The sequence below is a fragment of the Microcaecilia unicolor genome, chromosome 6 (assembly GCF_901765095.1).
Source record: "Microcaecilia unicolor chromosome 6, aMicUni1.1, whole genome shotgun sequence".
Lineage (NCBI taxonomy): Eukaryota > Metazoa > Chordata > Amphibia > Gymnophiona > Siphonopidae > Microcaecilia > Microcaecilia unicolor.
In genome coordinates, this window is record NC_044036.1 from 42,463,649 (window position 1) to 42,487,648 (window position 24,000).

At 41.6% G+C, this 24,000-nt stretch overlaps 1 protein-coding gene across 1 annotated transcript; it reads left to right on the forward strand.

The window, feature by feature from the left end:
* Positions 1 to 1,806: 1,806 nt before the first annotated feature.
* On the forward strand, positions 1,807 to 22,450 carry LEPROT. The gene is made up of 4 exons (XM_030205568.1): positions 1,807 to 1,985; positions 4,767 to 4,842; positions 16,935 to 17,121; positions 19,898 to 22,450. The coding sequence occupies exons 1-4, from the start codon at positions 1,970 to 1,972 to the stop codon at positions 20,012 to 20,014; spliced, it is 396 nt and encodes a 131-aa protein (XP_030061428.1). The 5' UTR covers positions 1,807 to 1,969; the 3' UTR covers positions 20,015 to 22,450.
* Positions 22,451 to 24,000: the final 1,550 nt, after the last annotated feature.

Below are 24,000 nucleotides of genomic sequence, written 5' to 3' on the forward strand. Positions count from 1 at the left end.
GCCACCCAAAACCCACTACCCTCCAACTGTACACCACTACCATAGTCATTACGGGTGAAGGGTACAGTGGGTTTCTGGTGAGTTTTGGAGGGCTCACAGTTTCCTCTACAAGTTTAACAGGCTGAGGGGGTATGGGCCCGGGTCCACCTGTCTGGAGTGCATTGCACCCACCATCAGACTACTCTAGGGACCTGCATGCTGTTCTAAGGGACATGGATAGAGACTGGCAAGTAAAGTTTTTAATCACATTTTTTGGGGGTGGGAGTTAGTGACCACTGGGGAACCAAGGGGAAGTCGCCCCTGATTCCTTCCAGTGGTCATCTGGTCATTTAGGGCACCTTTTTGTGCCTTATTCATTATAAAAACAGGTCTAGCTCAAAACATCTTAGTGTTAGTCTTGGAAGGTTTTATTCTGTTCCATTATGGATGAAAAACGTCTAAGTGTTAGGAACGTCCAAATTCCACCTTTAACATGCCCCTGACACACACCCTTGTGATTTGAACACACTTCTGATGGACTTCATAGAAAAACGTCTAAAAATTGGTTTTGAAAATACCAATTTGGATGCTTTTGGGAGAAAAATGTCCAAATGCAGATTTATGTCACTTTTTGGACGTTTTTCTCTTTTGAAAATAAGCCGTATAGTAACCTAAGGAACTTTGTAAGTCTGCTTTGAAAATGAGCTCCTGAGTCACTTCACTGGATGTTGAACTGTTGAAACGTGAACAGTGCAGTAAGGGGCCCTTTTACTAAGCTGCGTAAGCGTCTATGTGCGCCCAACGCACACCAAAATGGAGTTACCGCCTGGCTACCGCGTGGTTCTTGCGGTAATTTCATTTTTGACGTGCATCCGAAAAATAATTTTTATTTTCACCCGCGTGTATTGGCCATGCGCCAACTGGCATTTGATGCACATTGGTCATTATCACCCGGTTACTGCGCGAGACGTTACCGCTAGATCAATGGCTGCCTGGCAGTAAGATCTCAGACCCAAAATCGACGCGCGTCAATTTTGATTTTGCCGCATGTCCATTTTCGGCAAAAATTTTTAAAAAGGCCTTTTTTACAGGCACGCTGAAAAATGGATCGGCGCGCTCCCAAAACCCGTGCCTACATACCGCAAGCCATTTTTCAGCGTGCCTTTTTAAAAGGATCCCTAAGACCACTCCCCTCCATAAAAGTGGACATATACATTCACGAAATTCATTAGAAATACCAGAAAACAACTTTTTTTGATAAATTGCAAAACAAATGAAGATTCCTTAATATGTAAACATACGCAAATACGATATCTCTGAGTGAGTTTGTGTGCTCTAATTCTGGTACTTCTGCATTTTTTCTCAGAATTCTTTACGGACGCAAAGAACCTTTGTAAAATAATTAGATTTCTGTGCAAAATATTAACTTACTGATGATAAATGTAAGACATTTTGGAATCCATTTTGTGAAACTGCTTCTATTAAACTCTGCTTGTGTGCAAAACTCTCCCAAACAACATTTCCTATCAGGTTAAACTAGAAAGCAAACACTGCTGCAAAATAATAACCCCCCTGGGTGCATTTCTGAGTTAGGCAACACTAACATTTTCTAACGTGCTGCCTTGCCTTCCCTACAGTCATCTCCTTTCCACAGCAACAAAAAGGCAAGGAAAAGTCGGCCCAAGGGAATCAATACTAGCCAGCCACTCGGAGCCAGAGTTGGAGAAAATAAACGGGGCGGGAAAGTGTGACTGACTAATCAGAGGAGAGGGTAAAAGGGGCCAATTGTAAATTGAGTTCCCACGACCAATCGGGAGGGAGTTTACACTGCTTTCAGGAAGCAGCCTACGTAGTTACAACAAAGCCTGGTAGGAAGTTCGGGGGTTGATAAAATAATCTGGTGCTTTGCTGGCAGTGTTTTCGGTGGAAAACCTGGAGGGAGCAGTGACTTTTTGTGTCCTAACCCAAGAAGTGGGTTCCTGCTAAACGGATGGCGGGGATTAAAGGTTGGTTTCTGTTTTCTTTAAATCGCCTCTGTGACGTAAAGAAAAATAATAAAACCCCCAAACACCCCTCCCCGAAAATCTGTTAATAGTGTTCCTGCAGTCATTTGGATTAAACTTTTGTTAGGAGGTGGAGATCTTGCAAAAAGGAAGTGCAGTCAGTTCTTCCTGTCTTGATGTTGTTGTTTTTCTCTGCTTGCTTGGCATAGCTTCTACTGCATTTAGGGATACAGTAATGTATTATAGGACAAAGGGATTTTTTTAAACATTTATTTCTTAAACTGAAATCGTAAGTAAAAGGAGTGGATGGTGTACTGCTGACTCCTTTGTGCAAATGCCAAATTAATATAACGTATGACCTTTTGAATTGGTGTGTACCTTATGGATTATTAATTCTGGTGGTCCTAGAATACAGTAGAAAAGATGTCAGAAACCAAAATACTTTTTATCTATATTAATAAAACCAAACAAAAAAATAAAATAATATGTAAATGAGTGCTCAGTTTTTTTAGGTGTACATTCAGTGACTCAAGGAATCAAAGTGTAAATTTGACATCATCGCACGCGCGCCCTGCCTACACCCATAAAAATGCTGCTTCCAGACATTTTTTCTTTCAAAGAGTGTAAAAAGCTAAAACATTATCTGCTACTTAACTTAAGCGGTGTGGAGAAACATCCATCAGCTTGGCGTGCTTTGGCAAATAGATGCGATAATCTGATCACTGTTATACGTTTTTCAATGCGAAATTTGTGAATTCAACCATCAAACAAAAAACAAAGTCCAAGTGCCTAGTTTGGTTTCTGACATCTTTTCTACTGTTCACTAAAAGAAACCGTTCATATGAAATACCCAGTTTATTAATTAGGTCCTAGAATACAACCAGGACAGACTTAGCCTTCGGTGATGGTCTGGTGGTGTTACGTTCCGTCGAGTCGATGTTGACTCATGGCAACACTCAGAAAACTTTTAATTTGTAGACAGTTTCTGGAAGTCTGGCATAGTTGCAAATTCTGTAGGGGCAATGCAAATATCTTTCAGAGTAGGGTTGCTACCTGAAGCAGTGTCATAAAGGTCAGGCTAATTCGATTCTAGTTTTTCTTTCCTAGTGTGTGTGGGTTTGTGACATGCCATAATAACAAGAAATGCAAACCCATTCATATGAAAAGAGTAAAACCAGGACTGGCTTTGCCTCTGCTAGTAGTCTTACTTCATAGGAAAACTGATGGTACTTTACCTTTGAAAATTGCTTACAATCTCTATCTATAGACTTTGCACCTGCCATTTCTGCAGCCAGAAAATAGTTGGCAATAATGTACCTGAATGAGTGCTTTTCAAAACTGGCCTGTAGGTACACCTTGCCAGTCAGTTTTCCAGAATCACCACAGTGAATATGGTTGAGATAAATATATAAATAAATACATATAATGGGTATCTGGGGCAATTTCTCCAAATGGGTTATTTTTGTACGTACCATGACAGTAATGAACCTCATGTCTAAGCCAGGGTATGTGGAGTATGATCTCAATCTTTCAAATTTACTGCTAACACTTGCCTTAGTACTTGTATTGTGCCAAAGAGAGCTGCTTTGTGACATTCACAAGATCTAACAGTTATAGGTCTCTGCTATATGCAGATTTAACTTATGCATAATCATTGTGGTAATCCTGAAAATAGGTCCTGACTGAAACCAAATCTGCGACCAAAATTGGCCGATCAGTTTCAGCAGAAACCGAAGCTGAAAATGAAACTGTTGCCCCCCTTCTGGGCCTACTTCTTTGTTGGTGGGTAGTGGGGGCAGGAGTGTCCCCACTTGTTCCTATGTGCACCCTGCCCAGAAAATGGCTTTCAGGAATTCTGTGGTAGTCTCACGAGACTGCTGCGGGAGGTCCCGGCAACCATCTTGAGAATGGAATCGGCACAGGCAAGAGCAATCACACAGAGTAATAACTATCATTCTGCTAGCCACTGGGAGGATGTGCTGCTCCTACTATTGCTGCGTCCTAAGATCAAAGATGCCACCCTCCTTATCACTGACTATGCAAATTACCATATAACTCCTCATCATTTTGGATTATTTGGAGGCAATTAGAATTATCACTAAGTTTAGAAAATGTGACCATGTAACTCCCCATCTAAAGAATTCCCGTTGGTTGCCCATTTCTCATTGCATTGCCAATAAAATACTAGTTTTCAAAGTATGCTACCAAGGTGAGCCAGCATACCTCGCCCACTATCTAATTCCATATTGTCCACCCAGAGCACTTGGATTTGCACAGTCCAGGGCCCTGAATTATGGAACCAGTTACCTCATCATTTAAGGATGCAGTCCTCCCTGACACAATTTAAAAATGGTCTTAAGACTTTTCTCTTTAAGATTGCCTTTTACTGCCTTTTAACTTTAATACTGTTATCTGCGAACTTAATGCGAATCCCTAAACACACAAATTCCAACCTCCTGTATTTCCCTACCCCTACTATCCTGTCTTACATTGTAGTTCTACCTACTGTCCTCACCATGTCTTGTTTTGTTGTATGGCACTAATTGTACCCCCTTTTACATTGTATGCCACCCAGATAGTCTGATGAGCAGGATATAAAATTTGAATAAACTTGAAACTTGTTAATCTACTGAGAGATTTTAGATGATGAAAAATTATGATAGCTAAATATATTAACCAAGGAAAGATAAACACTGAGCACTTCATAGGAGATGTGTTTAATTTAATTTTATTGAATTTTTAATGCAAATACTCATTCTTTTTATGCTTCTTTTCTTTTAACAGCTTTAGTGGGACTGTCCTTCAGTGGAGCCATTGGTCTAACATTTCTCATGTTGGGATGTGCCCTCGATTATTATGAGTAATACTTTTATTTATACATTATTGGAGCTGGCCCTTACAGTAAGACCAGGAAAGAGAGTGCATTAAAAATAAGACTAAGCTCTGTTTTAAAAACATTTAGTATCGTAGTGATCACATGGGTTTTGTATGATCACTTTGGGGTCCTTTTACTAAGGTATGGTAACAATTAGTCCATGCGAAATGATAAGATGCCCATTATATTCCTATGGGCATTTTATTTAGTGAGCATTAATCGTTAGCACGTGCTAAATCTGTTAGCGTACCTTACTAAAAGGACCCCTTAATGATATTATACTTTATTTTTAAGCTATCTTTTATTTATTGTATACTCTTTTGCTCTGTATTTTTATGGTGCACCTGCCTCTATTTTTTCTTTTTCTTTCTTTCTTTCTTTCTTACAGTAGGTATATGCTACAGCCCAAGAGGTGGAATTCGGATAACTTATAGGCTTCCCCATTGACTCTCGAGCCTACATGTGGGTGGTCTGAGGAGGGGCAGAGTTTGCTGAGTTAGATAAAAAGGAATAGGGGGAAAACAAAGAATGACACAGGGGCTGCCAGTGAACAATCTGATATCCTGAGGCAGCTTTCAGATCCTAAGGGAAATTGAATACCATGGAGTGCAACTGTGGTCTCCATATCAGTTTTAATTATTTATTTTAAATATTTGCTATACCACTCTTAATTCAAAAACAAAGCAAAGTGGTTTACAGCTTCATTTAAAGAAAAAAGGAAAATACAAACCAAAGACAAAGCAAAACATAGGTTATAATAATAAACATAAAAATACAATAGGAGAGGAATATCTTAAGAGCAAAACTACAGCCTGCCAAACCAACAAGTTAAGTAAATGATTGTGCAAACAGGTTTTAATATCCTTCCTAAACGTTTTACGGAGCTTTCTGTCTTGAAATGATGTGGCAGTAAGCTCCAACGCTGAGGTGCTACATAAAAAGCCATCCTTGTTCCTTCTAGCTTCATTTCCATAGAAGAGGGCAACATTAGTAATGTTTGAGAGGATTGCAATGTCCTAAAGGACAATACCATTTAAAACCCTTGAGGTGGGATAAATTGGAACATCTGTATAACAAGCTTTAAATTTGAGAAGCCAGTTTTTTTAATTTGTCTGTAGCTGATACCAGAAGTCCCAATGGGAATATATGATTGTGTTTCCTAGTGCAATACACAGTTGGATAAACACTTCACTGGGGCTTAGTCACACATACATGTGTGGGCACCTTTACCATGGGTTTCCCCCTCCCAAGATCTTTATTCATGGCCTCTTCCCTTCCACTCCCCCCAAGACACACACATTTTATCTCGCCAGAAGTAGCAGGGGAAAGTATAGAACCTAGCTGTGAGCATGGGGATTAGGCAAACACATGCTTGGAATGGTGTGGCTAAATGGTTAGAGCTGGAGAACTGCTAAGTTAATCAGTTCCAAGAGGAAGATTTCAGGTCAGTCCTGGATTTCTGACAACTCTATCCTGGTGATTTCAATGGATAGAAATCAAGCTCTAAATAAAAATTAGAATAGTGTAGTGTGTAGACTTTCAAGATCACATGGGGGGTTGTTTTTTTTTTTTTTTTTTTTTCACAAGTGCATTTGACTGTGAACCAAGAAAATACCAAGTAGGTCATCTGCATGGCTGTAAAAATATCTAGGCATATAAAATTTGAGGCCTAGTGTCTGAGGCTGTCCTAGGCCCAATAGACTCTAGGCCTAGAAGAAAAACAGTGAAACAAGAGGAGAGGCTGAAAAATCAAACAGGCAAAACATGAAAAACTATGATTGGGCAAGTGTATTTCATGGAGTACACAATTCCAAAGGTGTTCTTTACGTTGAACCTGTGAGTACATGAAAGGGGATCTGTGTGCAGGGTGTGTACATAATCTGCCCAGGTCCCATATATTTTTTTTGCTTTCCTTTCTTGCTCTCCTTTACTTGATCCTCTCTCCTACTCAATCCCTACCCTCGCTTATGGAAACTTATGCACCAAACTTGATAAAATTGAAAGATAAATTGAAATGCTTGTAGGTATATGCCGCTTTCTGCATGTGCATAGCTGAAAAGCTAAAAAAGCCATTTTCTCTGTTTGGAGTACGAATTCAAGATGAACGGTAAAACCTTGCCTTTCATGTGCATTTTGTTGCTAGTAGAACTGTATTTTATGAGAAGTTAACTTTAACCTCTGTGCACTGTATTGCACCATGCTATATCCCCATTTGTGATTAAATTTAAATTTTTCTTGTTGACTTATGTCTTGGGATACATACAGTATAATATGATGAAAGTCTTGCATTTTTTCTTGGCAAGATTATCAATAGAAATCAAACAAAATAAAACATGGAAATGAAAATAAGATGATACCTTTTTTATTGGACATAACTTAATACATTTCTTGATTAGCTTTCGAAGGTCGCCCTTCTTCCTCAGATTGGAAATAAGCAAATGTGCTAGCTGACAGTGTATATAAGTGAAAACATTCAAGCATTACTATGACAGTCTGACAGGGTGGGAGGATGGGGGTGGGTAGGAGGTATGCATGGGGACATCAAAGCATATCATTGATATTCTAACAGGATGGGTGTGGATAGGTGAGGGGAGGGTGATCAACAGAGAAATACAGCTTTATGGTTTATAATGGGCTAGGAACCCCAGATCCTTGTTAAGTCCTTTCTGTTGGGTGTTAAAATAGTCAATCATTCTGACTTCAAAGGTCTTACGTTCTTGTATGGTTTTAAAGTTACCTTTCAGGATTCTCACTGTGAAGTCACTGGTACAGTGTCCTGGTCCTGTAAAATGTTGACCAACAGGCGTGGGAACCCTACTGGCACCAGTATTGTTCATGTGATGTCTATGTAAATTGAATCTTGTCTTAAGCATCTGGCCTGTTTCTCCAATATAGCATCCTTCGTTACATTTTTTACACTGAATAATATATACCACATTGGAAGATGAGCAAGTGAAAGATCCCTTTATGTTGAACTAGTAAAAAAAGGCCCGTTTCTGACTGAAATGAAACGGGCGCTAGCAAGGTTTTCCTCGGAGTGTTTATGTTTGGGAGAGTGTATGTGAGAGTGACTGTTTGAGAGTCAGAGTGAAAGTGTGAGTGTGTGAGAGAGAGAGTGAGTCTGGGTGTGAGTGTGTTTGTGAGAGAGTGTGTGTGTGAGAATAAGAGTGTGTGCAAGTGTGTATGTGAGACACAGTGTGAGAGAGAGTGTGTGTGTGTGGGCGAGAGAGAGAGTGTGTGTGAGACACAGATTCTCTGTGAGAGTGAGTGTATGAGACCAAGCGAGTGTGTGAGTGACTGTGTGGCACATAGGGAGTGAATGTGATACAGTGTGAGACAGAGTGTGTGAGAGTGAGAGTCAGAAAGAAATTGTATATGAGAGAGAGAGAGTGTGAGCCGTGGCCTCCCAATCCATGGCCATCTGTCCCCTGCCCCCTCCATTCATCCTTTTCCAGCAATTCCCCTCTCTCCCTGAGCCCTGCCCTCCCAATCCATGGCTATCCATGTTTCTCTGTCACCTGCCCCCTCCATTCATCCCTATCCAGCATTTCCCCTCTCTGCCTGAGGCCTGCCCTGCAATCCATATCCATCCATGCCCATCTGTCCCCTCCATTCATCCCTATCCAGCAATTCCCCTCTCCCTGAGTCCTGCCCTTCCCATCCATGCTCCTCTGTCACCTGGCCCCTCCATTTTTCCCTATCCAGCATTTCCCCTCTCTGCCTGAGGCCTGCCCTGCAATCCATATCCATCCATGCCCATCTGTCCCCTCCATTCATCCCTATCCAGCAATTCCCCTCTCCCTGAGTCCTGCCCTTCCAATCCATGGCCATCCATGCTCCTCTGTCACCTGGGCCCTCCATTTTTCCCTATCCAGCAATTGCGCTCTCTCCCTGAGGCCTGCCCTGCAATCCATATCCATCCATGCCCATCTGTCCCCTCCATTCATCCCTATCCAGCAATTCCCCTCTCCCTGAGTCCTGTCCTTCCAATCCATGCCCATCCATGCTCCTCTGTCACCTGGCCCCTCCATTTTTCCCTATCCAGCATTTCCCCTCTCTGCCTGAGGCCTGTCCTGCAATCCATATCCATCCATGCCCATCTGTCCCCTCCATTCATCCCTATCCAGCAATTCCCCTCTCCCTGAGTCCTGCCCTTCCAATCCATGGCCATCCATGCTCCTCTGTCACCTGGCCCCTCCATTTTTCCCTATCCAGCATTTCCCCTCTCTGCCTGAGGCCTGCCCTGCAATCCATATCCATCCATGCCCATCTGTCCCCTCCATTCATCCCTATCCAGCAATTCCCCTCTCCCTGAGTCCTGCCCTTCCAATCCATGCCCATCCATGCTCCTCTGTCACCTGGCCCCTCCATTTTTCCCTATCCAGCATTTTCCCTCTCTGCCTGAGGCCTGCCCTGCAATCCTTATCCATCCATGCCCATCTGTCCCCTCCATTCATCCCTATCCAGCAATTCCCCTCTCCCTGAGTCCTGCCCTCCCAATCCATGGCCATCCATGCTCCTCTGTCCCCTGCCCCCTCCATTCATCCCTTTCCAGCAATTCCCCTCTCTCCCTGAGCCCTGCCCTCCCAATGCATGCACATCCATGCTCTTCTGTCCCCTGCCCCCTCCATTTATCCTTTTCCAGCAAGTCCCCTCTCTCCCTTCCATGACCCCCCCTCGCATCCATGCTCCTCTCTCTCCCATGTTCCAGCCTGGGCCGCCCTCTTCCCCCCCCCCCCTTCGCATCCATGCTATCGTTTCTCCCCTGCCCTTACTACTACTACTACTGGCCACCCTCTTCTCTCCCCCCAACATCCGTTTTTGTTTTTTTTCTTCATTTTAAATTTACCTCCGTGGCGGTTCCGGCAGCGAAGCGTCAGGGAAGGAGGCGGCGCTCCCGACGTCTAGCTTTCCCTTCGCTCTGTTCCGCCTTTTTTTGACGTCATCCTTGACGTCAGAAGAAGGCGGAACACAGCGAAAGGAAGGCTAGAGGTCGGGAGCGCCGCCTCCTTCCCTGACGCTTCGCTGCTGTTTTTTTTTTCCGCCCTCGACGTCATGACGTTTGACGCGAGGGCGGGGCAGCGAGTCTTCGTCAGTGGCTTCACCACCACGAACTTACGAACCGTTCTGAGAGAGAGTCTGAGTGACTTCAGAACGTTGTCCTCAGAACGTTGAGGGAGCGTTTTATTATATTAGATATCTTTCCTTTGTGGATGACTTTGGGGTCCTGTGAAATATTTTGGCATAGTTTGCAACTGGATAAATTACAGGGAAGTGTGCCCTTCTGTTCCTTTTCAGTCTGTGATGAAAGTTTACTTCTGATTAGCTTGTGTTTTAAGTTGGGTGGCTGTCGGAAGGCCAGTACTGGTGGGGATGGGAATATCTCTTTCAGTAATTCATCCTCCTGGAGTATAGGTTATAGATCTGTTATGATTTTCCTCAGTTTTTCCAGCTCTGGATTGTATGTCACTACAAGGGGGATTCTGTCTGTGGTTTTTTTCTCCTTGTACTGTAGCAGATTCTCCCTGGGTGTTTTGAGGGAGGAGGCAATATTCTTGGAGATTATTTTGGGGTTGTAGCCTTTCTGTTTGAAGGATGCAGTCAGGCTTTTAAGATGTCTGTCTCGGTCCCCTGGGTCAGAGCAGATACGGTGGTATCTTGTGGCTTGGCTGACCCAGGGGACAGAGACAGACAAGTAATTGCAGAACTAGCTTGCTTATCTGAACAGAGAAGACTTTAGGACTATAATACAAGAAAAGTACTGAGAAATATATTTTATTTGTTACATTTGTATCCCACATTTCCCCACCTTTTTGCAGGCTCATTGTGGCTTACATAATAACCGTTAACGGCGTTAGCCGATTCCGGTCTGAACAAATATATGGTATGAATGAATACAAAGTGATGTTGTGATAGAATGAGGTACATGTATGGTAGGTACAGTTGGGGGGAACTTAGAGAGGGAAAGGGGGAAGAAGAGTCAAGGTTAAATGGTCAGTATTCTCAATGGAGAAGGGTAGTTAGTGGGGTTCCCCAGGGGTCTGTGCTGGGACTGCTGCTTTTTAACATATTTATAAAGGACCTAGAGATGGGAGTAACTGAGGTAATTAAATTTGCTGATGACACAAAGTTATTCAAAGTCGTTAAAACGCAGAAGGATTGTGAAAAATGACAAGAGGACCTTACGAGACTGGGCCTATAAATGGCAGATGACGTTTAATGTGAGCAAGTGCAAAGTGATGCATGTGGGAAAGAGGAACCCGAATTATAGCTACGTCATGCAAGGTTCCACGTTAGGAGTTACAGACAAAGGGATCTAAGTGTCGTCGTTGATGATACGTTAAAACCTTCTGCTCAGTGCGCTGCTGCGGCTCAGAAAGCAAATAGAATGTTAGGTATTATTAGGAAAGGAATGGAAAACAAAAATGAGGATGTTATAATGCCTTTGTATCGCTCCATGGTGCAACCGCACCTCGAATATTGTGTTCAATTGGAAAGTAGGTGGTTTTCCGGATTGATCTGTTGGGACTGAAGGCAAGAAAATTAGCAGGTAAGTACTAATTGCGCCTTCCTTTTCATCAACAACAAATCAGTCCAGAACTTGAACTTGTGGGATGTATCAAAGCAGCCCTCAAGATGGGGAAACAGACACCCCTGCCAGAAGGATTGAAGCTGCCAGAGCAGACGCCAAGTTTGGAGCAACATCTAGCCTATAATGTTTGGAAAACATATGAATGGAAGACCATATTGCAAATCTGTCTTAGTGGCACTTCTCAGGATTTTGCCCAAGAGGATGCCACTCTCTTTGTTGATTGAGCTTTGAGTGCTCACTCAACAAAGAGAGCATATAACCTGCCAGGATATATGCTGAGAATATTCCTTAAACCATTGAGCTATAGTATCCTTGGAAGTGGGAAAAATCTTTTCTGGGACCTGCAAAAAGATGATCATATCTTTGAAATACAGTGATCTCCAAATAGTCTGAAAAAGACTTGTCAGATGTCTAGCAGCTTCAGGCTAGGGTAGCCTTTGCCATAATCTTTGCAGAAGGAAGGAAGAAGCAAGGGCTGATTGACATGAAAAGGGGAAGCCACTTCAGGAAGAAAGGAGGGAACAGTCCGAATAGAAACTCTTGCTTTGGGAAGGATAAGGAAAGGATCTTTACAAGAAAGAGCCTGAATCTCTGAAACTTGCCTGAGCCTGAATCTCTGAAACTTGCCTAGTGGGGGTAAGAGCCATAAGAAACTGTTTTCAGGATAAGATTTTTTAGAAAAGCCCTTCTAAGAGGTTCGAAGCTAGAGCTCTGAAGAGTTTTCGGCACTAGATTAAGACTTCATTGTGGACTAAAGGGGTGGCTGGAGATGATTCACTCCTCTTAAGAATTTGGTCATAGCCAGGTGAGCCACTAGAGAAGAATTATTCAAGCAGCTCTGAAGCAAGCAAGTTCTTCCTCTTGTACCTTTCAAAGAGTTCAATGCCAAACCCTTTTTAAAACCTTCCTGAAGAAAAGCTAAAATATGTGATTGGGAAGACTTAAAAGGCGCAGTAGCCCTTTCTGAACATCAAGCTTCAAACATTTTCCAGACTTGAGTTGAAATAGTACACTTTCTGGCCTGAAGGAGGGTTGTAGTACATCTTGAGGATAGCCTTCTTTTCTCAATTTTGACCTCTCAAGAGCCAAGCTGTAAGACCAAAGTGAGACAGGCCTGCCATATGTATGGGATTCTGGTGCAGAAGCCCTTTGCGTGATGGAAGAGGGTTATCTGTCAGTGGATGTATGAGGTCTGCATGCCAAGGCTGCCTGGGCCAATTTGGAGCCACCAGAATCGCACAGCCCAGATGAAGAGCTGTTCAACATGGAACCCAGCCTATCAATGGCCAGGGAGGGAAGACGTCTAGGAGAGAACTCTGAAGCCGAGGTTGAAACAGGTCATCCAAGCCCCAAGAACTGTACTCTTTTCTTCTGCTGAAGAACCTGTGTACCTTGGTATTGTTCTTCTTGACCATCAGATCCATCAGAGGAAGCCCCCACTTTGATTGAGTCTGGTTGGAGAGCAAATGGGATCCAAGGAGTTCCTGCTGAAAAAATACATTTGAATGTTCAAGTTCATGGTAGTGTGCATCACTGATAGCACATTATTATTATTATTACTATTATTATTATTTATTACATTTGTATCCCGTGCTTTCCCACTCAAAGCAGGTTCAATGCGGCTTACACAGTAAAAGGAATACAGAATATTGTTAGAGAGGGTAAAAGTTAATTATACCAGAATAATAGATTTGATGAGTAGGTAGAAATAGGCAATGGAGAGGGGGAGTAAGGTGGGAGATGTAGTCTGGGTCAATGTCGTTATCATGGGGGTATGTGTTAGGTAGATGGTTCATAAGATTAATCTGGATCGATTGGATAGGCTTGGGGGTTTTAGTGCTTTCTGGAAGTGTAGGTAGTCGCAGATTGATCGGATAGGTGTTTATCTGCCCAGAGGATGATCATCCAGTGCTAGAGATATACTTCTTGCTTGTTGACATGTCAGAGCTGTTGCATTGTCCAAAATGATTTGGGCTGGGTGTCGATGATGAGTGACAAAGGCTTACAAAGCTTGTAAATTGCTGTGAGCTTGAGGTAGTTGAACGGCCGTGATGTCCTACTGGGGGACCATGTACATTGAGCTCCCCAACCTAAGATACTAGTGTCCGTGGTGACAACTATCCACTTGGATATTGCCAATGAAACTCCCTGTTGTAGGTTGTGCTGATGGAGCCACTAGGCCATACTCTTGTCTTGCTAGGGATATCCAGGGAAGTAGAACGCTCTACCCCTGATTGATTGAGACCTGTAGCTCAGGAGAGAGAACTGAAGTGGCCTTTTCTGCGCCTTTGCTCAGGGAACGACCTTCAAGGTTGCTAGCATGGATCCCAGGACCTGTATGTAATTTCAAGTTCAAGGGTTCTGGAGGCATAAAAGAGATTGGATATTCTGAGAGCAGGAAAAGAACCCTGTCAAACTGAACTCCTAAGTATTCGAGAGACTTTGTATCGCTCTATGATGCGACTGCACCTCGAATATTGTGTTCAATTCTGGTCGCTGCATCTCAAAAAAGATATAGTGGAATTAGAAAAGGTGCAGAGAAGGGTGATGAAAATGATAAAGGGGACGGGATGACTTCCCTAAGAGGAAAGGCTAAAGCGGCTGGGGCTCTTCAGCTTGGAGAAAAGACAGCTGAGGAGTGATATGATAGAGGGTCTATAAAATAATGAGTGGAGTGGAACGGGTAGACGTGAAGCGTCTATTTACGCTTTCCAAAAATACTAGGACCAGGGGCATGTGATGAAGCTAAAAAGTAGTAAATTTAAAACGAATTGGAGAAATGTTTTCTTCACTCAACGTGTAATTCAACTCTGGAATTCGTTGCCAGAAAATGTGGTAAAGGCAGTTAGGTTAGCAGAGTTTAAAAAAGGTTTGGACGGCTTCCTAAAGGAAAAGTCCATAGACCATTATTAAATTGGACTTGGGAAAATATTTCTGGGATAAGCAGCATAAAATATTTTGCTCTTTTTTGTGGGATCTTGCCAGGTATTTGTGACCTGGATTGGCCACTATTGGAAACAGGATGCTGGGCTTGATGGACCTTTGGTCTTTCCCAGTATGGCAATACTTATGTACTTATGACTGCGAGGATGTCAATTGACTCTTAGCAAAGTTGACCATCCAAGCTAGAGACTGGAGAAGAGAAACCATTCTGGATGTAGTTTTTAAACTTTCAAGAAGAGAAGAGGCCTTGATCAACCAACCCAGGTAGTGTTGTACTCTGATCCCTTTGTTGTGTAGGAATTCCACCACAAGTACCATCACCATAGAAAAGGGTCTGGGAGCTGTAGATAGGCCAAAAGGTGTTTCTTGAAACTGATGAGGTTGATCTAGAATCGCAAAATGGGGGAAGCATTAATGAGGAGACCAAACTGGGATGTGAAAATAAGCCTCCTTGAGTTCCAGAGAAGTGGGGAAACTGAAATGGACTGAAGCTATTATCGATCAAAGAGTTTTTATTCTGAAATGTTACCCTTGAGGCTTGATTTACATGCTTTTAGGTGTAGGATTGGGTGAAAAATGCCCTCTTAAGTAGATGGAAATAATGCCTCAGGCTGCGCTCCAAACTGGTTACTGGGCTTATTGCTCCTGAGTCTGGAAGGCCATGCAAGGTGTCTTGAACTGCTTGCTTTTTGGTTAGAGCTCCACAAGGAGACTCCAAGAAAAAAAATATGTGAGGCGGTAGAACCCGCCTCAAACCCATTAATCAGAGGCTGTACAGATCCACTCACCATTAAATCTCAAGAGGTGTCTGCCTGTGTTGCTATCTGAGGAGTGGACCAGTACACCATCATTGAGAAGCACAACAGGTTTGAATGTACAAGAGGATTGTCCTGCGCTTCTCACCACCTCAAAAGGAAGATTGCTTTTGCTGGTAACAAGATTTGGGAATGGAGGCCGAACACACTGGCCTATAGCATCAAGAATGATGAGAATGAACCTGTGAAGAATGGTAGAAAAACTTTGGTTCATCCTTTGTTAAATAATGAGATTTAGAATCCTCTTAACAAGCTTCTCAACATCTTCCCTGAATAACAACGTACCCCTGAATGGTAATTTCGTGAGGGTGGATTTTGAAGCAACATCTTCAGCCCAGTCTCGAAGCCATAAGAAGCATCTGATAGAGACCACACAAGCAACTTCTTTTTCGCAGAGTCTCTAAGTAAGTCATAAAGGCTGTCTGCTAAATGGGCTAACCCTGCTCCCAAGATAGGGAAATGTAAGGGAGATCGAGTCTATAGGAGTATCAGAAACTTGCTGGAGAAACCAGAGACGAGCCCTGGTTGTATAACAGCCAATGACTGCAGCCTGTAAACGCAAGGAGGCTATTTTGAAAAAGACCTTTAGAGAAGCTTCAATCCTGTGATCCTGCGTGTCCTTGAGAGCTGTACCTCCCTGAATGGGAACGGTTATCTTTTTCGTAACCAAAGTGATCAAAGAACTTACTGTGGGCAATTCCTCAAGGAAAAGTGGATATAAAGTTTTGACATAGCTCAAACTACTTTAAGGCCTGTGTCAGGAATGTTTCACTATGTAGAAATGAATTCTTGTGTTTTTATATTTTATGTACTTTATTTTATTTGGATTTAGCTTATATGCTTTCAGTAGTAGCTACAATAGGTGTTTCCTAGGGGGCATTACACTCTGTTTATATATGATCTGTGGAGGGTTAAGTTACCTGCCCACGGTCACAAGGAGCAGCAGTAGTCCCTGGCTATGCTGGTTCTCTGCATGTTACTGTATCAAGTAGCCTATTTCACTGTTCACTGCAGACAATTTTACTTAACTATTACTGATAAAATTTATTTTTCATAATTTTTCATGCTAACCTCAATTCCAACTTGATGCACTTTAACATCTGCTTCCTTTTATTAGACAAGTAGGAAAACTAGGAAATTTAGGGGCCCTTTTAATAAAGATTGGCACGGACTAAATGCTGTCTGTCCTATTTTATGGGTCCTTTTACTAAAGATTAGTCTGTGCTAAATTCTGTGTGTCCTGTGGGCCAGTGGCACTTAGTGCATGCTAATGTTCATTAGCACACGCAAAGCTTTAGTAAAAAGGCCCCTTAAACTCTAGAGAAATTTTTTCTCTTTGTTGCTTTTTCTTATTGCGCTGTTATGTTTATTTATTTATTTGTTGCATTTGTATCCCACATTTTCGCACCTATTTGCAGGCTCAATGTGGCTTGCATACCTCTCTATTTTCACTTTTTAAAACTCTTTCCTGAATTTTAGGTTTCAGGTGCTCTGGCTCCTGGGAATTTTTCAGCTCCTTAAATAGGGGTTGCTTTAGGAAACTAAAGTGACCAAAGCACAGAGCACTGCTATTTGCTTAGAAATATAATTGACTACCATATAAAATTCAGCTAATACAAAGCTAGTATTTGTGTAATTGCGACTTCAGTTTACACAGTCTTGCACACTAATCATTCACTTTCTGATGTGATATTTTTAATTTCCTCTTCTTTTTTTTCCCCCCACAGAGTATACTGGCCAATGTTTGTTCTTTTGTTTTATGCCATAAGCCCCATTCCATATTTCATTGCCAAAAGAGTAAATGATGACACTGAATCTTCCAGTAATGCCTGCCTGGAACTGGCATATTTCTTCACAACAGGAATTGTTGTTTCTGCCTTTGGGTTTCCTTTAATTCTTGCACGTGTTGAAGTGGTAAGTTTGTTGTTTGCTTTTTTTTTTTTTTTTTAATTAATTTAAAATAATTTATAGCCTGCATTATTCCTAAGGATAACTGGAATGGGCAGAATTTTCCATTAGTAGATGATTTATTTTTAACTTAGTGCACATACAGGATGTGCCGAATTCTGGCAATATTTTACAAAAGGCTCTGCTGAATGCTCTATGGCAGCATTTGCAGAAGAGATTTGCAGGGCTGCAACATGGACTCCTGTCCATACATTCACCTTGCATTATCATCAAGAGCAAAATTCCCAATATGACAGTAGGTTTGGCCAACAGTTCAGCTCTCGTCGTCCTAGGCTCATTTCTTTCAGTTCAGGCTGCCTTTTTTTTTTTGGGGGGGGGGGGGGGGGGGGAGAACATTTTTTATAATAAGGCTTGTAGCTTCCTTAAGCATTCTTGGTGTTTTTCTGGTTGTAGCACTACTGTTTCTATTCTTCCCCTTTTTTTCTGTGTTGAAGGCAGCCTGTAGCTAGGGAGTCCTATGTGAGGATTCAGTATTCTGTGTATCTTTGAGGAAAACAGTTAATTACCTGTAGGAGGTACTCTTTGTGGGCAGCAAGATATTAACCCTCACAAACCCTGTCTGCTCTCCAGAGAAGAGCTTTCAAATAAACTTGTAGTGGACTGAGGGGGCAGAAAGTGTTATCTGGGCTGTTTTTGTTTTTTTTTGTTCTGCCATGTATTGTTGTGTTCATTATGTCATGGCCATGAATGTAGCCTGTCGAGCATGTCACAACAGGTTAAGAACCACTGATAACCTGTCTGTCCTGTATGTACGTCTAAACCATATACACCAGTGATTCCCAAACCTGGTCTTGGAGGCACTCCAACCAGTCAGGTTTTCAGGATATCCACAATGAATATCTGAGAGAGATTAACTTGCACTGCCTCCACTGCATGCAAATCTCTCGTGAATATTCATTGCCTTCCTAATGAGTAACTTTGTTTCACTCTAGTTACAAAATCAATACCTCTCGCAAAAATAATCACAACCATTGTTGTCTTATTTAACTTTATTTTTCAAAACTTAAAACCTAATCAGCTTCCCCTTGCTGCTTACATCAAAACACATTCATACCCATTCAACCCAATCCTTCACACTCATCCACTATTAAAATAACCTCACACTCATTCTTCTGAAGGACTGAAGAAATACCCATACCAGCTGCATACTAACAATGTTTTTCTTACAGCTTCATTACTTTAGATGATTATCTTATCCAAATATCTGTCCATCATGTAGTGCACTTTCAAAAAGACCAGCTCAGTCAATACAGCTTCAATGGGTGAACTACTAAGCATGGAAATTGAGAAGAGTGCTATCTTGTCTGTAAGAGCACAGCAAATGATTCAAGTTGGTGGGCATAAGTTGTGTTTTGTTTTTTTTTCACACGCTCACTGAAGGTTCGAAGGACTTCGGGACATATTGATGGACACATATGCTGTAAGTATTGACTGTGCTGGTCTTTTTGAAAGTGCACTATATAATTGGTAGATATGTCATAATAATGACGCTAGCTGAGACCCCCTTTTACCGCAGCATGTTAAAGGCTGTCCATTTTTGGGAAAAAAGAAATGGCCGTAATAGGACATATTTTTTTGTAGGCCCGGAAATGGCGCACACTAGGGGTGGGAACTACCGTTGGGATCCTGTGGGTAGCCTGGTGGTAATTACGGATTGGTGCAGGGCAAGCCAGCAGTGGACTTACCGCTGCTTAGTAAAAGGGTCCCTTAGCTTAATGATCATAACCTATTTAGTGTGTGACATAAATACAATATTAGGGAAAATCAGGAGGGAGCAAAACTCTTTTCCATCATTGTATCACATACATAGTAACATAGTAGATGACAGCAGAAAAAGACCTGCACGGTCCACCCAGTCTGCCCAACAAGATAAACTCACATGTGCCATTTTTTGTGTATACCTTACCTTGATTTGTTCCAGTCTTTTTCAGGGCACAGACCTTATGTAAATACCAATTTTCAGAAAGCCACTATTTATACATGGAAATCCATCCTACACAAAAATTTCATGGAGGTGTGACTGGGCTGGAATTAAATTATACATGTGTGCTCATTCCCATTATATAAAGAGAATGTATGTAGGGGGAAATATTTATCTTGTTGAGGTTTTACACCACCTCAGAGACATGAATGGGTATAAAATAATAGTGCTTATTTCAGCCATGGCTTTACACAAGGGATTAATTAAGTCATTTTTCTTATCCCATGTAGTTTTTTTCCCTTCTAGAATGGAATCAAGTTAAAATTGTGCCCTCTCTACTTCAATTGGTAGCATTTCTACATATAACTGCTCATTTTACAAACCTAAGCATGTAACTGTCACCACTTACCTAGGGAGGTTACAAAATTGCTTGTTCCATGTGTAAGTGCTAAAATCTTTGTACAGAAGCTATCATTCTGTGCTGTTCATATTTTCAACATGTAGGTTTTTAAAATAGCTTCTTTTGTTGCCCATATGGACTAGTGCTTAGGTGCACTGCTAGCACTTTTGTGGGTAGCTGTACACTTAAGCACATAATTGCTAATATTTTAATAGACTTATGCGCACAAGAGATGTGTGTTTACCACTGCTTTAGATTAGTTGTAATGTAAGTTTTTCATAAGATGTGGAATTTTGTCATTTTGGGCATGCTCAAGACATAAACAGTAAGCTCTGTATAAAGCAATGCTTACTTTTTTTCATTGTTTGTCTCCCCCCCTCCCCCTCTTCTTTTCGTTGCAGATCAAGTGGGGAGCCTGTGGGCTTGTGTTAGCTGGCAATGTTGTCATTTTCCTTACTATTCTGGGCTTCTTTCTTGTGTTTGGCAGAGGCGACGACTTTAGCTGGGAACAGTGGTAGGACTTGTGCTGGGATGACTTCATGCAGTATATCATACATTTTGCAGTCATATGACAGCCATTTGTCTACATATATGGTGGGTTATGTACTATCAAATCCCAATGTGCTTCACACCAACAACATAACTTTCTGGACGTCTGTAATATGCAAGTGCAGCGATCAAGTGTTTGCTGCAATGTCCTACTGTTTTCACATGTCTTTTTTTATGTTGAATTTTTAAGTTACTTTAAATTCCCAGTGCCTACTAACTGAGGACTCCTTTTACAAAAGCGCGCTAGCATTTTTAGCACACGCTAAAAATAAATGTGCGCTAAATGCTAGAGATGCCCATGAATGGGCGTCTGTAGCGTTTAGCGTGTGCTAAAAACTCTTGTGTGCTTTTGTAAAGACCCCCTGAGATACACCATGCCAATTTGACAGAATGTGTTTGTTTTAAGTAACAAATGAGTCCTTTTACTAAGCTGTGGTATGTGCTAGCACATGCTTACCGCAGTTTAAAATGGCTTACTGCAGGACATGCTCGGGTATCCTGCAGTAAGTTTTGAATCTGTGCGTGCAAACCACATGCTAAAAATTTTGTATTTATTGGTGCAGAGAGGCATGTATCTGGGGGCAGAGATTGGGCGTTTCTGCACTAATCAGTTAGTGCATCTACATTACTATGCAGGGTTAGCGCATGAGCCCCTACCAGCTACAAAATAGGTGGCAGTAAGTTCTACACGCTGATATTTTTTAATGGCCTTGTGCTAATGACAGCTTTAGCACATTGCCATTAATGCAAAAAATATAGAGAGTCGGCTGTTTTCCAACTGCAGTAAAAATGGTCTTAGCGCGTGGGAAAAACCCGTGTTGGGGCACACCAAGACCATTTTTTTTACTGCAGCTTACAAACTGGACACCAAAGTTTAACTTGTCAACGGTAGTTTTTCAAAGTAGCTGTGTGTCTCACTTGAAAACTTTCATAATAATGATCAGTGTACATAGAGTGATGAGAGAAAGAAGTGACATGACACCTTTTTCCCCAAGTTATAATTAAGTGAAATAAAACACATTCCCAAATTGTGCTTTAAGTGAGACTGTTTTATTAAGGAAGAACAGTCCTGCTGGTCTTATTTCTTATTTTAGAAAATCTATTTTGAACAAGTTCCAAGCCATCTTTGAAGAAGCATTTTTACTGGCAAATTTTGCGAGAGGACCATCAAAAATGAATGTAAATAGGACTCCTTCCTTTTCTTCTTCATTATCCATTGGTCCCTGTGACTCTGCCTTATTTTGTACAGTTACTGACCTAGAGGATTATTTCCCCCCTCTCTTGCTTCTGCCATCAGGTCTTCCTTAGTGGCACGAAGATCTTTTAATCTTTTTCAGTCTTTACATGGCTGCTCAGTACTAAAATAAAAGATGCCTTGGAAGGAAAGGACTCGATTCAGAAATGTTTTTCATTAAGGGGAGAAAAGAACATGTGTTATACAGTATGCATACTAGATATTCTTTTTCTTATCCTTTGCCTTGGAAAGAAAGCGTCTTAGGAACAGAACCTCTTTTGTGGTAAAAGCGTAGCACGCTGTTCATCATATACACACACAGGAAAGAAGGCACCTGGGTGCCATTTGCACTACAGTCATTTTATTGTGAAGTGAATCGTTAACCAAATTCAGTGTGATTGTATCTGAAATGTGACTCCAGTGAGCATACTAAGAACTGGTATCAAATTTTAGAATGGAATGTATTGCACAATGTAAGCTTTATTTTGTATCTGTACTAGATGGCAACAAACCAAGTTTATGAAGCAGTGAAGTATACTTTTTTAGAAAACCTCTTCATAGTATCTTAGGAGCTGATCATCAGCCTGCAGTTTTTATGTCGCTGACAGCCACGGGCAGAAATTCAGCAGGCCACGTTGGGGCCCCAGCTTTGAAAATCTGGGATAGCTGCCGACCCAGAAATTATGTAGGTGCTGACTGATATTCAGTACCGACGTCCCCCTAGCTACACAGGCAAAGATAACACTACACAAAAGCAGTCCTGTCTTAGGTATCTGGGCAGTGAAAATAAATATGGCTGTTTCCCTCATAGCCGCTAGCTTGCCCATGGACTACTGGTCCGGCACTAACCAAACAGAGCCACAGCGATTAGAGCCAATATTCAACAGTAGTGTCAGGTTAAGTGCCCCTGAGCATTTGTGGCCGGGACTCTGAGTGAGATGTAATTGGTCAGGAGCCTCTCCTGCCTGGTTAAATCGCTTTGAATATCGGGCCCTTAGTGTTTTGCTCCTTTAAAAAACTGCTACTGTTTTCAGACTTCAATGTATATAATTCTGTTAACATATTTGTACTGTTGAGTATTTTTTGTTGAAGTTTAAACTGTAGAATGGTAGTTCCTGTAATAGTTCCTTGAATGTGAGAACACTATGCTGCACATCAGCTTATCTTTGGTACAAAACTATCCAGTATTTTTATATGTGGAGGATAATTTTTATAAACCATTTTTTTGTGTGGTAAAATGCTGATTTACATGCATAAATGGGCTTGTATAAAATACTAACTGGCATAAAAGTACATGCTCTGATATCATGGTGCATACTTTGCTGGTAGGCATGTACAGGTTCAGCATTTGGGTAGAATTCGCAAGTGCATACATAGATAATATCCAATACTTGCACAATCCAGGTGTGGGAATTTTACACATGCTTGAGAGCAAGTCCCAAGTGACTGCATCTACAAGATAGGCGAGATTTTCTGCTGTTTATGCCAGTATTTTATAGACACGGAGGCTCTGTTTTATACACACCTAGGTGCCTCTTTGCCCTTTTAACCAGGTGCCCTGTTGTAAAATTACCCTGTTAGTGTATTCCTTTATTGACAAATTTATAGTACATTAAGCAGTACTTCTGAGACTTCCATAATGTACCTGAGGTAATTGTACATATATTGGTGACATATTGTATGCAAACCATATTGAATATGCATGAGTTGTCTACAAGGTATCTCCAATATATTCAAATTTATCTCCAGCATTTTCATTGTGGTAATTCTGACAACCCCAATGTTTAGGTGTGCCTTCAGGAAATGGTTGAGAAGCACTATACTAAGCAAATAGATTTATGGAGATGTTTGGCCTGGAGGAATAGTCTAATGGTTAGTGCAGTGGGCTGAGAACCTGGGAAACTGGATTCAGTTTCCACTGTAGCTCCTTGTGACCTTGGGCAAGTCACTTAACCTCCCCTTGTCCCAGGTACAAAAACAGATTGTGAGTCCTATAGGAACAGAGAAAGTACCTACATAGAATATGTAAACCACTTTGGTTGTACCACAGAAAGACAGTACATCAAGTCCATGACCCTCTACCCTTTGCCTTTTGCTTATTTGGGTCAGAAGTGAAATAATGGGATCTGTAAATGCTATAATTTATGGGGTCAATATTCAAAGCAAAGTAACCAGCTAGAAATGGCTCCTGGCCAATTAAATCACCTATTTGGGGCTAACCGGTTATTTTTAGCAGCACTTAAACTGGTTAGTGTCGCTGAAAATGTCTGGTTAGCACCTAATTCAAAACCAGAAATTTTGGGGACATTCCAGGGGCAGAATCGGCGCTTGGCTGGTTAAATGCCAATATTCAGAAAGGTAACTACATAAATAGGACTGACCTTTTATGCGGTCCTATCTTTATGGAGTGCCCCATACCCAATTAAGTGTTAAATATCACACGTAACTGGCTCCAGAAACCTGGAAATTCAATACTGAAGCTCAGACATGGCTCGGCGTTGAATTTCTGGGTATAACGCAGGCAGCAAAATGCTGAGCCCCGCTGGTTGAATATCGACCACTGCATGCCTTCTGCTGTTTGCAAAGGATAACTAGTCACATGTGAGTTGCAAACATTTGAATGAATGACCAAGATAATGCACTAAATGCTCCTAGTAGTATTTCCAAACGCAATTTTTAATGCTGTTTTGTTTTTTACTTAATTATAAAATGTTTCTACAC

Bases quoted from the DNA above. Each gene is read 5' to 3' on its own strand.
- LEPROT (XM_030205568.1), top strand. The intron at 4,843-16,934 runs GTAATACTTTTA...TTCCCCCCACAG, and splicing joins TGTGCCCTCGATTATTATGA to AGTATACTGGCCAATGTTTG. The intron at 17,122-19,897 runs GTAAGTTTGTTG...TTTTCGTTGCAG, and splicing joins TTCTTGCACGTGTTGAAGTG to ATCAAGTGGGGAGCCTGTGG.